We start from the raw sequence: 19,722 nt of genomic DNA, 5'->3' as shown, positions 1-19,722 counted from the left end.
TATCAACAAAAATTGAATCCTTGGGGTTCTTTGATATGCTGCACGAATCTAAACATATATTTAGATATTTGATTATAGGCCCAGTTTTCAAGTTGGTCCAAATCGGGGTCCAAAACTAAACTTTTTTTGATTTCAACAAAAATTGAATATATGGGGTTCTTTGATATATATGCTGTATCTAACCATGCATTTAGATTTTTGATATTTGGGCCCGGTTATCAAATTGGTCCACATTGAGGTCTAAAGGGTCCAAAATTGAACTTTACTTGATTTCATCAAAAATTGAATTCTTGGGGTTCTTTGATTTGCTGAATCTAACCATGTATTTAGATTTTGGATATTGGACCATAATAGGTAAATGTCCAATTTAAAATTTTAAAGTTTTTAAGTTTAAGTTCTAAGACCACATTCATTCTGTGTCAGAAACCTATGTTGTGTCAACTATTTAATCACAATCCAAATTCAGGGCTGTATCAAGCTTGAATGAATGAATGTTGTGTCCATACTTGCCCCAACTGTTCAGGGTTCGAACTCTGCGGTCGTATAAAGCTGCGCCCTGCGGAGCATCTGGTTGTCAATTTTTGTAATCTTTTACAAAAATCTTCTCTGAAACTACCAGTCTTCACGCTGAGTGGCAGCCCAGGCAGCCCAGGCTTGTAAATTGCTCTCGGGCCTGTAAAAATCATATCTATATACAGGCCAACAGAATCTAACTAAAAATTTCAAAAATTGAGCTCCAGGCCTGTAGATTTAACAGTTCAATGTGAAGACTGAACTACTAAGACAAATTTAACAAAACTTGAATACAAGTATCGTAAGGGTATCTAGTTTAAAAAATGTGTCTGTTGACCATGCCCAGCGAACCAAGACCGACATAGCTAAAAAATAGTACCTAGGGTAAAATGCAGTTTTTGGCTAAAATCTCAGAAACCACAGCATTTAAAGCAAATCTTTCAAGATAAATTTGTTTGTTAGGTCAAGGTCTATCTACCCTGAAATTTTCAGACTAATCAGGCAATCTGTCATGTCTTGTTATTTACATTTAGCGGTACATAATTCAAGTATATCTATTAATTTTTTGAAAGTATGTATATATACTAGAACAAGGGTAGATATTATTCTTTCCATAAACGTCTACTTATGAAAAAATGAAATAAAACAGAAACAACGTCACGTCATCTAACGTGAGGGTACCCAAATTGACTTATTTTGACATTCTTTAAGGTAGATCATAAGTATATACTTTTTGAAAAAGGAATTTTCTTATAATTTGCCAAAATGAAGATTTTTCTATGTCTGTTAACAGACGTTGTTGCCCCTGAATTGGTAATTTTAAGAAAATTTTGCAGCTTTTTATTATCTTGAATATTATTATAGATAGAGATAAACTGTTGACAGCAATAATGTAGAGCTAAGTAAGACCTACAAAAAAGTCAACATGATCAAAATGGTCAATTGCCCCCTTAAGGAGTTATTGCCCTTTATAGTCAATTTTTAACAATTTTCATAAATTTTTTTAATCTTGTAAAATTTTACAAAATATTTTAACTACTGGGATAGATTCATAGGTTCATTATAGATAGAGATAATTGTAAGCAGCAAGAATATTCAGTAAAGTAAGATCTACAAACGCATCACCATCACCAAAATACAATTTTGTCATGAATCCATCTGTGTCCTTCGTTTATGATATGCACATATAGACCAAGGTGAGCGACACAGGCTCTTTAGAGCCTCTATTTTTAGTTTCCAGAATATAATTTGTGTTTAAGAGTATGGATCTCTCTGAAATTGTACTAAAAGGTTTCATACTACAAAGGAAAGGCTTTTTGAAAAATTTGATGAAGAATCTTTAGTTGCACAGTATTGTGCAATAGATTTGTAAGATCTTGACATTTATTTTGTGTCAAAAACCTATAGTGAAATCTTGAAATCACAATCCAAATTCAGACAGTATCAAGTTTGAATATTATTTTTATGTTATAATTTGCCCCAGCTGTTTAGGGTTCAACCTCTGCGGTGGTATCAGGCTGCGCTCATCAACACAATTTATTATACTTCCAAAAGAAGAATGTAGATTATCCCCTGAAACAGATTTAGTGATGATAAAGAATGAATATCTTCCTCATTCTTGTCAAAGGAAGTTTATTTCACATTAGATATTAATGACATTTACACATTTTTTCTCTTGACCTTCATCCAAATAAATTGTTGGCGAATAAATTATTGGCGTACAAATACTAATAAAACCAGATCTTCTGTATCTCATGTATTTGACATAACTTAAATAAATTATGCAATCATTATCATCATGATCATCTGCAGTAAATTTCTACCATTGGAGGCATGTTTTTACATGCCGGTTCAACTTCCACCGTGGACAGTCAGATTGATAAGTTTACTTGGGTCATATCTAAATTTATGGGCACGATAAGTATAGATTATCAGGTTTTCTATATATTGATATCATAAGATATCAGCCGCAAGCCACAGTGTGATTTTTTTGGTCTTTACTGGCCTTTTCCACTCCTTAAGACAGTGTTATGATTGTTGAAGCAAGCTTGATAACATCTCCTCACACATTGTGAGGTTGCTGATAACTTCTTCTCAGACATGATCCAGTGACGCCACTGATAATGCCTGCTCAGATCTCAAACTTCAAATCCATGATATGAGAGTAAGGAAGCCACTGAGCAGGGTGATATAGCTATAGGCGCAGGAAAGGATAAACAGCTTTATGACATTGTAATTGTTGGTACTACAATGAAGTTAACCTATTAGTTGTGTGTCTTACCTTATAAAATAGATGAGCATGTAGAACCCCATCATAGTTACTTTGTGACCATCATTGCTTTTCGCCGGGTACCACGATCCACTGATAAATTCTTTGTTAACAATCATCACTCCTAAGTCCTTAGTACCAGGTATACTTTTGCAAATAGTTTTTATTTTTGGTGCAACTCAATGACAATCATCACTGCTAGTTCCATGAGTACAGCTGCACTAGTCATGCTAGTATATGTAACACTTTTGTTATAACACAGCATGTAGACCTTCATTATCAGTGTAAAATCTTATGTTGCTGACATAAGGAGCCTAATGTAGAAGCTTGTCACAGGAAATGTTTTCTTGTCTCTGCCCTCAGGGATCTGTCCATGTACATGTACATGTATGTATCTTTATGACAATCAGTTTTGTTTGTGTTTGCTCCAAATTCAAGATCTTGGTGTTTTTATTTTATTTTACAGCTTCAGTTCCATGTAGACTCCCATCGCAGGGATCTGTGGCATTTAATTTATGATCGTGTAATTCAAAGAATCCCATGATGACCCTCATTAGCTTATGCTAGGATTATTAGGAATCTGATACTTTGTGACAAACCGTTTTTTAGATTCCTAAATTTGGGAACCCCAGATACAAATATTGGAACCTGAATGATCATATAAACTTGGTTACTAAGCTTTTATAGGTTTCTAATTTTAGGAACCAAATATAGATCCCTGAATGGTCATATGACTTGGTGACGAAGCTTTTTTTATTCTAAATTTAGAAACCCCATGTAGAACCCAGAATGATATATACCAACTTAGTGTCTAAGCAATTTTAAACATTGTTAAAGTTTCTTTATATAGAAATCCCATGTAGAACCCCATCACAGGAGCTTGGTGACAATGTGAACATTTTTGTGTCTGACCTAGGGGAAGCTGCACTCTTTCCTATCATACTTTTTCTTTCCTTGTGTTAAGTGGTTGTACATAATGATACACTTTAAGTGTTGTAGTCGTACTGACAAAAATGTTATATTTTAACGTCATATTTTAACTCATTTGGATTTTATGTGTTGAAATACATTACGAAATTAATGATGTACAATCTGGGTGATATTATAGAAGGATTACAAGACAATGAGTTTCATGATGAAAATGAAGGTAAATGTTTTAATGTTAAATAAATGTATTACACATTCATAAACGTATTTTGGTTGTTTGTTGGTGAATGACTTTTATGAATTTATGTACATGTATAATATATGTCATGTACATTGTTTGTACATATAAATTTGGGATGGGTAAGTCATTGCATTTGAAATCGTGAATACTGTCTGTGTAGATTGAATTGAAATGTATATATTACATTAATTTAATTCAGTACACAAAAAAGAAGCTTTAATTCTTTAAAATTTGAAATTTCCATTACTGCAGATATTTAAGCCCCCTTCTTAATTCGTATACCACCTTCTTTTTTTAGCCAAACCCCGAACATTTTAAAATTTCAAGTCTATTCATTCTGTAAATTCAACAAGGAGAATGAATCACTGAACATAAAAACCTTTGATTTACAAGTACAATATACATGTATGAAAGATAGACCATTGTCATATAAAGTTCATCATTTAAGATCACAAGAATACATGTACAACACTGCATTTGCATTTTCTATAGTCATGATAGTTCATCCCCTCTAAGTCTTTAAGAATGATGACATTTTGTGTTGTCAATTAAGCATTGACAGAAGTTATACCTGCTGTCTTTAATTTTGTTTCGTTGGGATACTGTCTAGTCCGAGATTACTCTGATTTCCAAGGGCTGTTTTGCCAGACAAGTGGCCCCAGCTTGTCTGGCAAAACAGCGGTTGGTTGGAGTCAGAGTAATCTCGGACTAGGATACTGTCATATTGAAGTATATAGACCTGTTGGTGACCTTCTGCTGTTGTCTTTTTTATGGTCAGGTTGTTGTCTCTTTGACACATTCCCAATTCCCATTCTCAATTTTATTGTAGTGTGCATCTCTCATCTCTTATATTTTTGAAATCAGTGTTAGTGCTCAAGCATAGCTTTGCCTTGAGATTCAAAGGTCTATTGTAAAGACTAATTTAAGATATATATCATGTATATCTACGGGTTATTAGGGGACACAATGTAGGGACGTTGGATAAAGGGGATAACAAAGTTTGGATGTACTGGATGTGTTATTTGGGGGGTATAAAGGCAGGATCTTGGGGGAGAAAAAAAAGGGCAATTAAAAAAAAAATTGGAACTTGTGCAAGGAGCTTCCCTATGTCACTGTCATCCCCTCTTGTATGTCTAGGGAAGAGTTTATAATATCGGGTAAATGAACCGATGGCAGTGACAAACTGATTGATATCTTTCCTTGAATGATACACTTTAAACTTCAATTTTAGTTAGAAAGTTCAGACAGGAACATTCATTAAGGATGGGATGTTAATGTTTAAAACATTTCTAAAAAAAATAAGATACTGAGTAATAAAGTTAAGCAACATATGTTTTAATTTAAAGACTATCAAATTAAAATTTCAATGTTGCAAAAAATAATTAGAAGTTGAAATATTTTGGTCAATTAAGAATTACATTATTGTTATTAATACTATGTGTTAAAAAAAATAATTGAGTTATTAATTATGTTTAGTAATAAAAAAAATTGAAATATTATTTTAAAAATATTCGTTGCTAAACATTTTTCACTCAGTATAGATATTTGTTTATTTTGTTGTGCAGGGATCCATATTATTGCAATTTTCTGGGTTATGATTTCAGAGTTGCAAGTAATAAAATAAACCATAATATCTTTGTAAAACATATATGCTGCCGTTTGTCATTACTCATTAGCTTTCATTCATAATTTGGCATAACTCAGTCTTAGTACTTTCACATCTGGGACATGTATACAAAAAGAATCAAAATATACCTCTTCTTAGGTAATGTGAAGGTATACATTATCACTGAACTATTATACATATTTGTTTAGAGGCCAGCTGAAAGACGCCTCCGGGTGTGGAAGTTTCTCGCTGCATTGAAGACCCATCTGTTGACTTCGGCTGTTGTCTGCTCTATGGTCAGGTTGTTGTCTCTGTCACATTCCCCCTTTCCATTCTCAATTTTATGGAACTCCCCAACTGATGGTGACCCACAGATTATTTGGTCAACCTCATTTACTAAATATATATATTCTATATGAGGTTTTAATTTAAATATAACTAACAGGAAATAATTTAATTTGAAGTACATTTATTTTTTGGCAACATTTATTGTTTAATACAAGGATGGTTTACATTGTACATACATTGTATCATAGGAAAAAATTCAATGGGGAAAAATTGCATTTTTATACGACCGCAAAATTTGAAAAATTTTTCGTCGTATATTGATATCACGTTGGCGTCGTCGTCGTCGTCCGGCGTCCGAATACTTTTAGTTTTCGCACTCTAACTTTAGTAAAAGTGAATGGAAATCTATGAAATTTTAACACAAGGTTTATGACCACAAAAGGAAGGTTGGTATTGATTTTGGGAGTTTTGATCCCAACATTTTAGGAATTAGGGGCCAAAAAGGGCCCAAATAAGCATTTTCTTGGTTTTCGCACTATAACTTTAGTTTAAGTTAATAGAAATCTATGAAATTTTGACACAAGGTTTATGACCACAAAAGAACGGTTGGGATTGATTTTGGGAGTTTAGGTTTCAACAGTTTAGGAATTAGGGGCCAAAAAAGGGCCCAAATAAGCATTATTCTTGGTTTTCGCACAATAACTTTAGTTTAAGTAAATAGAAATCAATGAAATTTAAACACAATGTTAATGACTACAAAAGGAAGGTTGGTATTGATTTTGGGAGTTTAGGTCCCAACAGTTTAGGAATTAGGGGCCAAAAAGGGACCCAAATAAGCATTTTTCTTGGTTTTCGCACCATAACGTTAGTATAAGTAAATAGAAATCTATGAAATTTAAACACAAGGTTTATGACCATAAAAGGAAGGTTGGTATTGATTTTGGGAGTTTTGGTCCCAACAGAATAAGGGGCCCAAAGGGTCCAAAATTAAACTTTGTTTGATTTCATCAAAATTGAATAATTGGGGTTCTTTGATATGCCGAATCTAATTGTCATGACTGTGTATGTAGATTCTTAACTTTTGGTCCCGTTTTCAAATTGGTCTACATTAAGGTCCAAAGGGTCCAAAATTAAACTTAGTTTGATTTTGACAAAAAATGAATCAGTTAGGTTCTTTGATATGCTGAATCTAAAAATGTACTTAGATTCTTGATTATTGGCCCAGTTTTCAAGTTGGTCCAAATCGGGGTCCAAAATTAAACTTTGTTTGATTTCATCAAAAATTGAATAAATGGGGTTCTTTGATATACCAAATCTAACTGTGTATGAAGATTCTTCTTTTATTGGTCCTGTTTTCAAATTGGTCTACACTAAAGTCCAAAGGGTCCAAAATTAAACTTAGTCTGATTTTAACAAAAATTGAAATCTTGGGGTTCTTTGATATGCTGAATCCAAAAATGTACTTAGATTTTTTATTATGGGCCCAGTTTTCAAGTTGGTCCAAATCAGGATCTAAAATTATTATATTAAGTATTGTGCAATAGCAAGTCTTTTCAATTGCACAGTATTGCACAATGGCAAGAAATATCTAATTGCACAATATTGTGAGATAGCAAATTTTTTTTAATTAGAGTTATCTTTCTTTGTCCAGAATAGTAAGCAAGAAATATCTAATTGCAAAATATTGTGCAATAGCAAGATTTTTTTTAATTGGAGTTATCTTTCTTTGTCCAGAATCAACTTAAATCTTTGTTATATACAATATACAATGTATATTCACTTTTTACTACCAACTGATAAATTAAAATAATCTTTACCATTCAGTGATAACAAGCAATTTTTTTACATCTTATTTCCTTATCTTATCTAAAATGTTTTTAGATAATGTATTTTGGACATTTGCCAGACATGACTATGATGTCATTTTCTATTTTTATTTGCCAATAACTTTATGTAAATAACTTCACTGGAAATTTGCCAATATAAAATGTTGCTGATGAAGTTTTTTTTATTGTTTTATACAATAAACAATGTATATTCACTTTTACTACCAACCAATCTTTACCATTCAGTGATAACAAGCACTTTATATTACATTTTAATATTTTATGATGTATTTAAAAGAGTAGTTATTGTTGCAAACTCCATTAGAAATTTGAATTGATATCAGTTTTGGAAAAAGGGAAACAGGGATGTGAAAAAAGGGGGGGGGGGTAAAATTTTTCTCATTTCAGATTTCATAAATAAAAAGAAAATTTCTTCAAACATTTTTTTGAGAGGATTAATATTCAACAGCATAGTGAATTGCTAAAAGGCAAAAACAAACTTTTAAGTTCATTAGACCACATTCATTCTGTGTCAGAAACCTATGCTGTGTCAACTATTTCATTTTAGATTTAAAAAGTTTGAAGAAGAAATCTTTAATTGTAAAATTTGTAAAATCTTGACATTTGTTTTGTGTAAAAAAAAAACCATGTAATGTCAAAAATTTGATCACAATCCAAATTCAGAGCTGTATCACGCTAGAATGTTTTGTCCATACTTGCCCCAACTGTTCAGGGTTCGACCTCTGCGGTCGTATAAAGCTGCGCCCTGCGGAGCACCTGGTTTTAAAAATGAATAAATAAAATCAAGAAGGGTTATCACAAATTATGGGAAATATGAAATTATGCACTGTAATGAGGCACTTTTTTGTCTGTAAAATTTGTTATGTCTATCGGAATCTGTTTTGTTCAATTAGCCTTGGTATGCCACCCCCTCCTGATAGATCAATGTTTAAAATGGCCTTATCACACTACATATCTTTCTTATGTTGTTAGGTTGTTAGAAATTTACATGACTAGTGAAAAAAATTGAGGGGCCTGAAGCTTAGCATATATATATATGATACGAAAGTATACTTAACTTGTGAATTTCCTATGCATACTTTAATAGTTGAGTTAGTATGTTTTTATATGTTTCTTTAATATCAGAAGTTTTTTTTACTAAATGCGTATATTCATGGATGTAATAAACTAAAGCATTTTTTAGTTATATATAGATGATAAACTAGACCACTTTCCCCAGGAAATACTTGAATCTCACTTTTCCTGACTACAAATTTAGTTTAGTATTATATTAGTACATTGAGTGCCAGTGGTATAAATCTGTTACATTTATTTTTCAACTTTTGTCATTGAAGCTTTTTATTTCTGACTAGTGATTTGTCAGTTGTGTAACTCAGTCTATGGTTGTTCTATATAAGAATAAGTTTTATAGAACCATGCCCACAGTTGGTATCTGGGGTAGGCATGGTAGATGGACTTGAAATAGCAAACCAGTTGTTTAGAAAAATATGATTATTAATGATTCTTTGCCCACCACCAAAGGGTGTGCTCTAAATACTGTTTGAAAGGTCAAGGTCACAATGTTAGTCCAACTTACTATGCCCATATTTAAATTATACAAAATTGAGTGCCACTCAGTCTTCACAATAGACTTTTAAATCTAAAAGCTGGAAGCAAATAAGAAAATTTAAGTTAATTTATATTGACCTGTGGAGATGATTTTTAAAGGCCCAGCAGAAGTTTACCAATCCTGTGCTTGTGAGGATGTGGCTGAGCGCAGAGGGTGTCCACTGAGAAATTTTGAATGCGACAAAGGATGTTTAATTGATACTTGGTGTACATATTATTTGTTACCCACCACTAAAGAATGTGTGATCTAGCGACTCGTAAAGGTTAAGGTCACTGAGATAAATTCAAATCAGAATCCAGCTATTAATAAACTATAAGATATAGATTGTTTGTATTTCAACTATTTTAAGTGAAAACAGCTTCTGTAAACTGTACAGTGTACTTGTAATACCTACAGCCTGAAGGCATGTTGTTTTATACTAATTAATCTTTCCTGCAATATTACCTAATTTCACATAGTTTTGTTGTATCTTTTGATGTCTGCTTCACTGAAACAGGTCTGCATAGATCCTAGTCAGGATCCTGTAATTCCTGTCTTTGTTTATGCATATATATATATCATACTTTTATTTTGTTCATTGTGTTTTTTTCTTTACTTAAATCATGCCATTAGTTTCCTTGGTTGAATTGTTTTACATAGATCATTTTGAGGTCTTTTATTGCTGACTCTGCGTTATAGATTTTTGCTTATTATTGAAGGCCATACACATTTACTATTATCATGATATTTGTTGATTTACAAAAGAAGTTTGAAAACATTTTCATGATTTTAATGCAGACTCTCTGACTGATGAGTTTTTCATTCAAAAACTTTAGGCAAGTCTTCGGTTATCAAACAGCATAACACTTCTATACCTTAAGACTATTTAACATGATCAACAGTTTGTTGGTATGCCTTGGCACCTCCCATAGACCCTCTTTATGTCCTACTGTTATATGATTATTCATCATTACTCCTTGGTAGATGTTACTTTGAAGTGTCATTCATAGCTTTAATACCACTTCATTCTTTCATCTGCCAATCTTTCATTTCATTCATTCTTAAAGGTCAATTTAACTTTTAGTAAAGTCTTTAGTGAATTGAAAGTAGATAGGATAGAAAGAGAGTGATAAGAGAGCAGAATAACTGGGTTAGAAACGTACATCTTGAAAAAGGTGGAAAAAATCATCAATGAATAATATTCTAGGAGGGTAAGGAGGTGGGCTGGAAGATTTGAAAATTAAATAATCTGACCTTGTAAGAATTGAATTAAATGAATTAAAAGTAATAAAAAGGTCATGTAGATAGCTATAGGAGAGAGAAAATGATAAGAGAGCAGAATAACTGGGTTAGAAACATCTTGAAAATGTTGGAAAAAAATCATCAATGAATGATATTCTTGGAGGGAGAAGAGGAAAGAGGGGGGGGGGGCAGGGATATTTAAAAAATTACAGAATCTAGCCTAATGAGACTTGAAATAACAATTACTTTGAGACTTTATCCAACTTCATCCAGATTGTCAAGTATGGTCAAACAAGGGTTAGAAACATTTCACTGTGCTATTAAATAGTGTTCCCTTCCCGTATTAAATATGTAAAATTTACAAGAAAAAAAAATAAAAGCCCCTCTCATGAGGACCCCCATTAGGTTAGTAGTATGTTATGATTACATATGATAATTACTCAGCTTTGAAGTGTCATTAGAGGTAGAAAGTTTAATGAATCAGCTGGGGAGTGTTCATTTCATTGTTTATAAATATTATAACATGTAATTGACAGATACAGCAAGGGAGTGTTCATTTCATTGTTTATAAGTATTATAACATGTAATTGACAGATTAAAGCTAATGACTTTTATATCTATGTTGATAGATTTGTAAATATATACATAAAACATTAATAACATTATATACCATGCTGGGGGAAGGGCATTTTCTCATCATTTCAACTACTTTTTAAAAGTGGTGTCGAGATTCCCAAATATTTTACCCTGCACTTTCTCTGTATTCAGATTTTGAATGTAAATATTGTACATAGAAGATTTACATATAAACATATTGTATGTATCATGCTTGGTGAGGGGCATGTTCAAAGCTCATTTTTCATCACCATTTAGACATTTTTTAGACAGTATGTAGTTAGCAAACTTTTTACTCTGCATTCTTTATTTCCTATCTTTTTTCCTCTGGTGCCCTTTTCTTCATTTATCTTATATGCTTTACGACAATAATGGCCTTGGTAAATTGTATAAATCTTGTCATTTTGATTTGATTAAATTCCTGTTTAAAAAAAAAAAAAAAAACAAACTTGTGGTAAACTGTGCTAAACAAGCAAGGTGTAAATTTTAATCTATATAAACCTGTGTTTTTGCATTCCATGTATTCAATTCAACTCTGGGTGCGAGAATTTCTCGTTGCATTGAAGACCTGTTGGTGACCTTCTGCTGTTGTCTGCTCTATGGTCGGGTTGTTGTCTCTTTGGCACATTCCCCATTATCTCCATTCTCAATTTTAATTCAAGTTTAAACATGTATATCATACTTGAGTGTTTGACTGGCAGCAGCATGGCAGGAAATACATGTATGTGGTTATTAAAATCACATGTTGTATTGCAGTAAATTTTACCAAGGAAGGATGATAGACTTATTTAATAAAGCTACAATTTGTATATTACAGATTTTAAGTTGAGGAAGCCAGGTTTATATTTTTTTAGTGAGGTTCATTTCGCTTAGTCTTTAGATTAGATTTCTATGTAGTGTGGACAGACTGTTATTGCTTTTAGTGCTATATTACTAGCATTGTCAGTTATCTTGCTCAAGGTCATTGGTTCCTCAAGGGCACTCTGGCTTCCAACAAAAAAAGTAGATCACCACCTGACCACCATTTGCCATAGTGCCGAAGTGGCTTTAAACACTGCCAATCAATCAATCACATTTTTGTACAATATAGACTTTTTTTCCCCGACATACAATCTTGTGGTTTATCAAAGCCACAAATCTGTAGACTAAAACATGCTACAGGGCACATCATAAAGTTTAATCTGTTAATTTTGCACTCTATGTATCCTTGAAGGAGGCAAGCCAGTACATGTTCACATATTTGAGTGTTTGACTAGCAGGGAAACATGTGGTTTTAAAGTCACATGATATTTATGCCATAAGGTTTAGTCACATGATATTTTACCATTCTATACCATCTTACAGATGGTGATGAGTTCTATAATTATACAATAATGTCATCTTACATGTGACAAATGATGTCTAGGAGTACAAATGTAGTTTGTACTGTGATTTATTGAGGGATGTTGTGACTTATTGATACTTGATTGTTGATCATTGACAAATGTACTTAAACATACAAAAAAACACTTTTTCTATCGATTTTGAAAGAAACATACAAAAAAAACAAACTTTTTCTATCGATTTTGAAAGAAACATACAAAAAAAACACTTTTCCTATTGATTTTGAAAGAAAAATATACCAGTTAAGGTGTAACATGTACGCGTACATATACCAAACACCTCTTCTAAAATGATTTGGCTCGTATAACTTTTATAAAATTTTGACAAATATTTGCTCTGACCATTTGCTGACCCAAAAAAAAAAAAAATCCGAAAACGTGAACCACATTATCATGATGTGTATTAGATATGAATTAAGTGGATGTCTCTGGAAGACCTGTTTTAGGAGATCTATGTTTGTATCTGTTTCTTTTTTTTGTGATTTTGGACAGCTGCCTACCTTACTTTTCAATCATTTGTTCCATGGCTTATGTGATCATATGGGAAAAAGAACTTATCTACGAAGATATGCAGTTGTCCTATGCCTTTATTTATTCATATGAGAAAAAGAACTTGTTTCTTTGATGATATCAGGTGTAACACTTTTTTGAATAGTTTGATAAAAGTTACTAAGAGCTGTTTTATCTGTGTTGTCAGACTCCTGTCTTCCCAACATTTGCTCCATATATTTTATATATAAATTTATAGAAAAAAACACTTGTTTCTAGGAAGTTGTGCATTTGTACCAGGCCTTTATTTATTCATATATATGGAGAAAAAAAACTTTTTTCTACAATAATATTCATTTGACCCAGGCCTTTTTTTTTTATTCATATGGGGAAAATAACTTTTTTTTTCTACTAAGTTGTGCATTTGTACTACATGTACTAGGCCTTCATTTATTCATACGGGAAAAAGAATTTTATCTTTGTAACAGGTTTTTAAATAGCAAGGTAAAACCTGTTTTACTTATACATGTATGCATTTGATATGCCTTTTAAGTTCGCTTTAGTTTTATCTGTTTTGTAAGGCTCCTGTCTCTCCAACCTTAGTCCTAAGCCTTCCTACATGTACATGTATATTCATAAATCGAAAACTTTTTTCTACAATAATTTGCATTTGTTCTAGGCTGCCTTTAATTCATATGGGAAAAATAACTTTTTTCGTTTGATGAGATCAGGTGTAACAGTTTTTTTTAAATAGCTACGTTTATCATATAAAACCTGTTTGACTTTGTGAGTAATTCTGATGTGTTATTAAGATAACGTTTTATCTATGTTTCATCTTCGTATTGTACATATATACTTACTGTGTCAGCTTTTTAAAATTTATTCGATAACATATGTCGAAAGATGAGAAAACAGAGAACATCAGAAAATTTATTGTATTACATGAATTTTTTTTTTTTAATATATTTTAATATTAAATTGGACAACGTTGGATGCATGAAAATTGCATTACAGAATTAAAAAAATTTATGTTGTAGTTGGATGGATGAAAGTTTTCATGATTTTGCCGATGTTCCGATTTTGACATTTGGTTTTATGTCACCTTTTGTACCTTCTATGTAATTGTTGCGTAATAATGAAGCTAAAATGAAAAAAATATTGAAACTTTGGCTTTCGAATAGTAAAACTTATGCATGATCTTAGAGACTTTCTATTGAGGATATTGTGAATTCTTTTTAAGGTGGTACCCAACACTTTCACTAAAATTAATTTGGCTCGTTTAATTTTCATAAAATTTTGACAAAGTATTTACTTTGACCCTTTAACCAAAATATATAAATTTCAAAAATTTTGAACCAACCATTTTATCAGAAAAATTATACTGGTTATATAGCAGATTCACAAACACCAATTTTGATCATTGAGAAGCTTAATATTCCCTTTACAACACAACGTTATTAAAACGTTTGGCTGATTTTACAGAGTTATCTCCCTGTAGTGTTAGGTACCACCTTAAGGTCATTGAAAACGCATTACACTAGACATTTAGCAACAACCAATAAATCCAACAAAAAAAAAACCAGTTTTGAGCAACTGCAACCAATGTAAAATAAAAAAGCTTAAATTTTTAAGCAACCAATAATCAACCAAAAAGTATAAACTTTAAGCAAGAAACAATCAAATCAACCTTTGCGTGTCAATAGTTGAAGACTTTATATTGATATCTACATATCTTTGGTTTTTGTCCTGTGTGTTGTCTCATAGGTTGTACCCCAAATTTGACATGAATGGCACCCTATTTGAGCATCACATGCAAATTCATATAAAAAGTCCACCAACAGTAGTATCAACCCAGTGGAAGTGCCACCAACAGTAGTATCAACCCAGTGGAAGTGCTGTAAAATATGAAAGCGAAACATGCCAATCTAACATGATCTAAATAAATAATAGAATTACATTTACATGTACATCAGACAGCTGATGAATTGACATGTAGTGTTACTAAATTGAACATCTGGTTAATTAAGATTACAACAATTATAGGATCATGATGGAAGAATTACTTTTAGATTTTAAGAAATTAGAATGTGCTTTCATGTATTTTGCAGGTGACATCACACGAAAAGGCTATGATAAGAAAAGATCACGTTTGCTGAACCCATATGTCAACAAAAGTCCACCTCAACAAACTTCTGGTAAGTAGATGTAGATCTTGTATAGCTCTCTCAAATGTGTTTACCTTACAGCTAATTTCCTAATGCATGTAGAGCAAAACTTTGGTTTGCTTGCTTGCTTTGTTTGTATATTGTACATTCATAATTAGGATAACACCCAATTGAATTCAAATATAATATATACAGGTTTAACTATGCCTAAATATATATAGTTTAAAGATGTCAATCTTATTCATAAAGCTTGTATAAACAATTATACAAACAAAGCAAGCAAGCCAACCAAAGTTTTACTTTGCAAGCATAAGGAAATTAGCTGTAACAACATTGATATATTGTAGTAGATATTTACCATAAAAATGGGTTCTTTGAAGTTTCATTATTTTTAGAATATTTTAGCAAGGGGATCAAATACTTAAAAAAAACCAAAAAGACTTTGCTTAGCTTTTGTTCAGAGATTATTGCTATGCGTTTATTAATGCAAAAAATGCAACAGTAATAAATGCACACTTTAGTTTCATAATAATCAGTAAATATTAACATCCCTTATATGGACATATCAGTTTGGCTCATACACAATTAATAATGATTGTTGAATGAAAGTCATCAGCAACCTTCAAGAAAGATTCAGTCGTCAACATAGTGTTTCAAAACTAAATTTCATGATTTTTAAGGTTTTTTTTTTCTTTGACTGAGTTTCTTCATCATATTTTACCTGAGTTTCTTCATCATATTTTACCTGCAAAAAGTGCTCTCTTTAATAACGAAATAAGAATTTCAAAATTTAATTTCCTGTGGAAAGTATTTTTGAATATTTCAAATTTTACCATAACAGGAAAATACAATTATTTTAATGTACTCAATATCTAATCAGTTGCCAAGTTTTGATAGATTATCCCTCTTGGCCACTTACATCAAAGAAAAAACATAGTTTGGCTTAGCCTATAGTAAGATGTCATAGAGTGAATTTATATAAAATATAATGATAATAATAAGGACATCAGTAATGTCCTACCCAACAAAGACCAAAATGGAAATAAAAAGTACAAATAAAAATATAATTATAGTAATACATGTGTAATAAGGCAACGCCATAAGATAGCTACGCAACAAAGACCAAAATATGCAATGATGTCAGTGGCGGATTCAGAACTTTTCCTAAGGGGGGGCCCGCTCCAGTCATGCTTCAATGATTCCCTATATAATCAGTCAAATTTTTCCCACGAAAGGGGGGGCCCCGCTCCAGTCATGCTTCAATGATTCCCTATATAATCAGTCAAATTTTTCCCACGAAAGGGGGGGCCCGGGCCCCCCAGGGCCCCCTCTGGATCCGCCTATGGATGTGCATTTATATGTACATCAAGATTTTTTCTAAAATGGTGAAGTAATATAGCTATTAGAAAGTTTAGTGCCCAATGACTCGCTTTATCATTGTTTAAAAATCAGGAACATTCCCTTACTGGATTGAGACCTCCTTTTAAACCATTTTTAAAGCTCTTAATTGGTAAGCCAATATCAGTTTCATTGAGAAATGTTTCTTTCAAAAAAACACCAAGTCAGCCCATAAGTATTTTAGCTATGTACAGTTGAAAATTCATTCAAAAATAATTCCTTTTTTTTTTTTAAACATACACATGTATGTACAGATAAATTGCTTTGTTGGCATTTAAGTCACCTCGTGTCATTATGCACATTGTTTGAACTTTTAAAATCATGACATAAGGTAACGTTATATGGTTCCGAGGAATTTACTTTAATATTGAATAGTACATATGTTATGTAATGGATAATAACATTTAAAATGAGTTTGTCATGCAAAATCTCCTCAAAAAAAAAGATCAAGTACTCTTTTAAATACTTTTTTTAAAATATATTCTGGCTGCTTTAGATCTGGAAAAATTGTATTGACATTTGCCCGAAGACTTTATATGACCAATACAGTCTTCACTTTAAACTTTTACATCCATAAGTCCAAAGCTCAATTTTAGTTGGACTTGGTTAACTTATAGAGGAGAGTTTTACAAGCCTGGGCTTGTGGTCTTTTAGTTAAGTGTATCCAATGCCAATATCCGTAGATGTCTAGATTACTTTGGTTAAGTGTGAAGTCTGCCAATACCCGTAGATGTCTGGCTTATTTGTGGTCTTTGGGTTAAGTGTGAAGTCTGCCAATACCCGTAGATGTCTGGATTATTTTTGTCTTTTGGTTAAGTGTGAAGTCTGCCAATACCTGTAGATGTCTGGATTATTTGTGGTCTTTTGGTTAAGTGTGAAGTCTGCCAATACCCGTAGATGTCTAGATTATTTGTGGTCTTTTGGTTAAGTGTGAAGTCTGCCAATACCTATAGATGTCTGGATTATTTGTGTCTTGGTTAAGTGTGAAGTTTGCCAATACCCGTAGATGTCTGGATTATTTGTGTCTTTTGGTTATGTGTGAAGTTTGCCAATACACGTAGATGTCTGGATTATTTGTGTCTTTTGGTTAAGTATGAAGTCTGCCAATACCCGTAGATGTCTGGATTATTTGTGGTCTTTCAGGGTTAAGTGTGAAGTCTGCCAATACCCGTAGATGTCTGGATTATTTGTGGTCTTTTGGTTAAGTGTGAAGTCTACCAATACCGTAGATGTCTGGATTATTTGTGGTCTTTTGGTTAAGTGTGAAGTCTGCCAATACCTGTAGATGTCTGGATTATTTGTGGTCTTTGGGTTAAGCCTATCATCACAAGAACATTACATACACATAAAACTGAAATAAGACTCTCTGATGTTTGAGTGTAAAAGTTATGTTATTAGGGTCCCGCCAAAGGCGGTCCCCTATAGTGATCAGTCTGTCCGTCCGTCCGTCCGTCCGTCCGTCTGTCCGTCCGTAACACTTTGTGTCCGCTCCATATCTAGAGAACCATTATGATTTCATACTTTATACTTTACATGTTTATTAACCACCACCAGAGGGCGTGTCATGATGCATGTACAACTTCCTAGGTCAAAGATCAAGGTCAAAAAACTTTGGTTTCAGTTGACAACCCTGTGTCCTGTGGTGAAGATCGTGTCCGCTCTATATCTTGAGAACCGTTATGATTTCAAAGTTTATACTTGACATGTATATGAACCAACACCAGAGGGTGTGTCATAATTTATGAACGACTGCCTAGGGCATAGTTCAAGGTCAAAAACTTTGGTTTCAGTTGACAACCCCATGTCCTATGGTAAAGATTGTGTCCGCTCTATATCTTGAGAACCGTTATCATTTCAAAGTTTATACTTGACATGTATATAAACCAACACCAAAGGGTGTGTCATAATTTATGTGCAACTTCCTAGGTCAAAGGTCAAGGTCAAAAACTTTGGTTTCAGTTGACAACCCCATGTCCTATGGTAAAGATCGTGTCCGCTCTATATCTTGAGAACCTTTATCATTTCAAAGTTGATACTTGACATGTTTATAAACCAACACCAAAGGGTGTGTCATAATTTATTTACAACTTCATAGGTCAAAGGTCAAGGTCAAAAACTTTGATTTCAGTTGACAAACCCATGTCCTATGGTAAAGATACAATTTTTTAATGCACATTATTCACAGCGGGGCCCACAGAGATGGCTCCCATCTCAATGATATCTAGTTCTTTCATAATTACTGTAGATTCATTAGTATTCGTTGCATACTAATTTGGGTACAAATGAACCATGAAGTTAAATGTTCAACGAATTACAAATGTTCAAAAAGAATGTATGTAGACTTAGACAAAAGCACAAATTTGAATATCCGTTATTATGCAAGTTTTCCTCAATCCACGAAAATTAGTACCTACGAAAATAAATGAATTCACAGTAACACAATTTTTCTTTATTCTTTTGTTTACTGTGGATTCATTATTATTCGTGGGATATCAATTTTCGTTGATTTCGTGGGTAAAGGCGAAACACGAATTCAAATGTTCATCGAAATACAAATGTTCTATAGGCTAGGAAGCAGACTTAGGCTAAACCACGAAATTAAATATCCACGAAAATGCAATGTTTACTGAATCCACGAAAATAAATGAATCCACAGTATCTGACTAAGTTTAAGTTTTATTACAATGAAAAACGATATCAAAAGTAGCTAGAGGGGTTATTGAGATTAGTATATTATTATAAGTAACATCAATAATACACTCTGTTAAATGGTAGATCAAGGAGTCATCATACATTGACCAGGTATCCTCAAAAACATTTTTATGTGTAAACACATGTAGTATTATAGGGTTATTGCATGAATATTGGGGAATATTGTCCCGAGTAGAATTTTATATTGCACGAGCTTGCGAGTGCAATATATGTTCTACGAGGGACAATATTCCCCTATATTCATGCAATAACCCTTTTATTGTATAGCAATATAATATTTAAAAGTAAAAATTGGTTTAAACTAAGAGTTTATCGTTGATGAGGTCATGAATTTTGAATATTTATTGCACTAGTGCAATATTAGAATTTATTGCACGCTAACTTTTGGTTACTTTCTGTGGGAAATATTATATTGCTATGCAATAAAATGACTATGTCTT

General features: G+C 32.5%; 1 protein-coding gene across 5 annotated transcripts in view; it reads left to right on the top strand.

Annotated features, from left to right (window-relative positions):
* The window catches only part of LOC139503847 (disco-interacting protein 2 homolog C-like), a 104,358-nt gene that overhangs the window by 1,755 nt on the left and 82,881 nt on the right, over positions 1 to 19,722 (top strand). For 3 of the 5 annotated variants that reach the window (XM_071293795.1, XM_071293793.1, XM_071293792.1), the window contains exon 2: positions 15,116 to 15,202. In XM_071293795.1, the coding sequence (XP_071149896.1) occupies positions 15,116 to 15,202 (87 nt within the window). Of the gene's footprint in view, positions 1 to 3,559; positions 3,930 to 15,115; positions 15,203 to 19,722 lie in introns of those variants that run through there. The other 2 variants (XM_071293796.1, XM_071293794.1) reach the window with 2 other exon arrangements.

The sequence above is a fragment of the Mytilus edulis genome, chromosome 14 (genome assembly GCF_963676685.1).
Source record: "Mytilus edulis chromosome 14, xbMytEdul2.2, whole genome shotgun sequence".
NCBI classification, from domain to species: domain Eukaryota; kingdom Metazoa; phylum Mollusca; class Bivalvia; order Mytilida; family Mytilidae; genus Mytilus; species Mytilus edulis.
The sequence above is the reverse complement of the archived record's forward strand: the minus strand, read 5'-3'. Positions and strand labels throughout refer to the sequence as shown.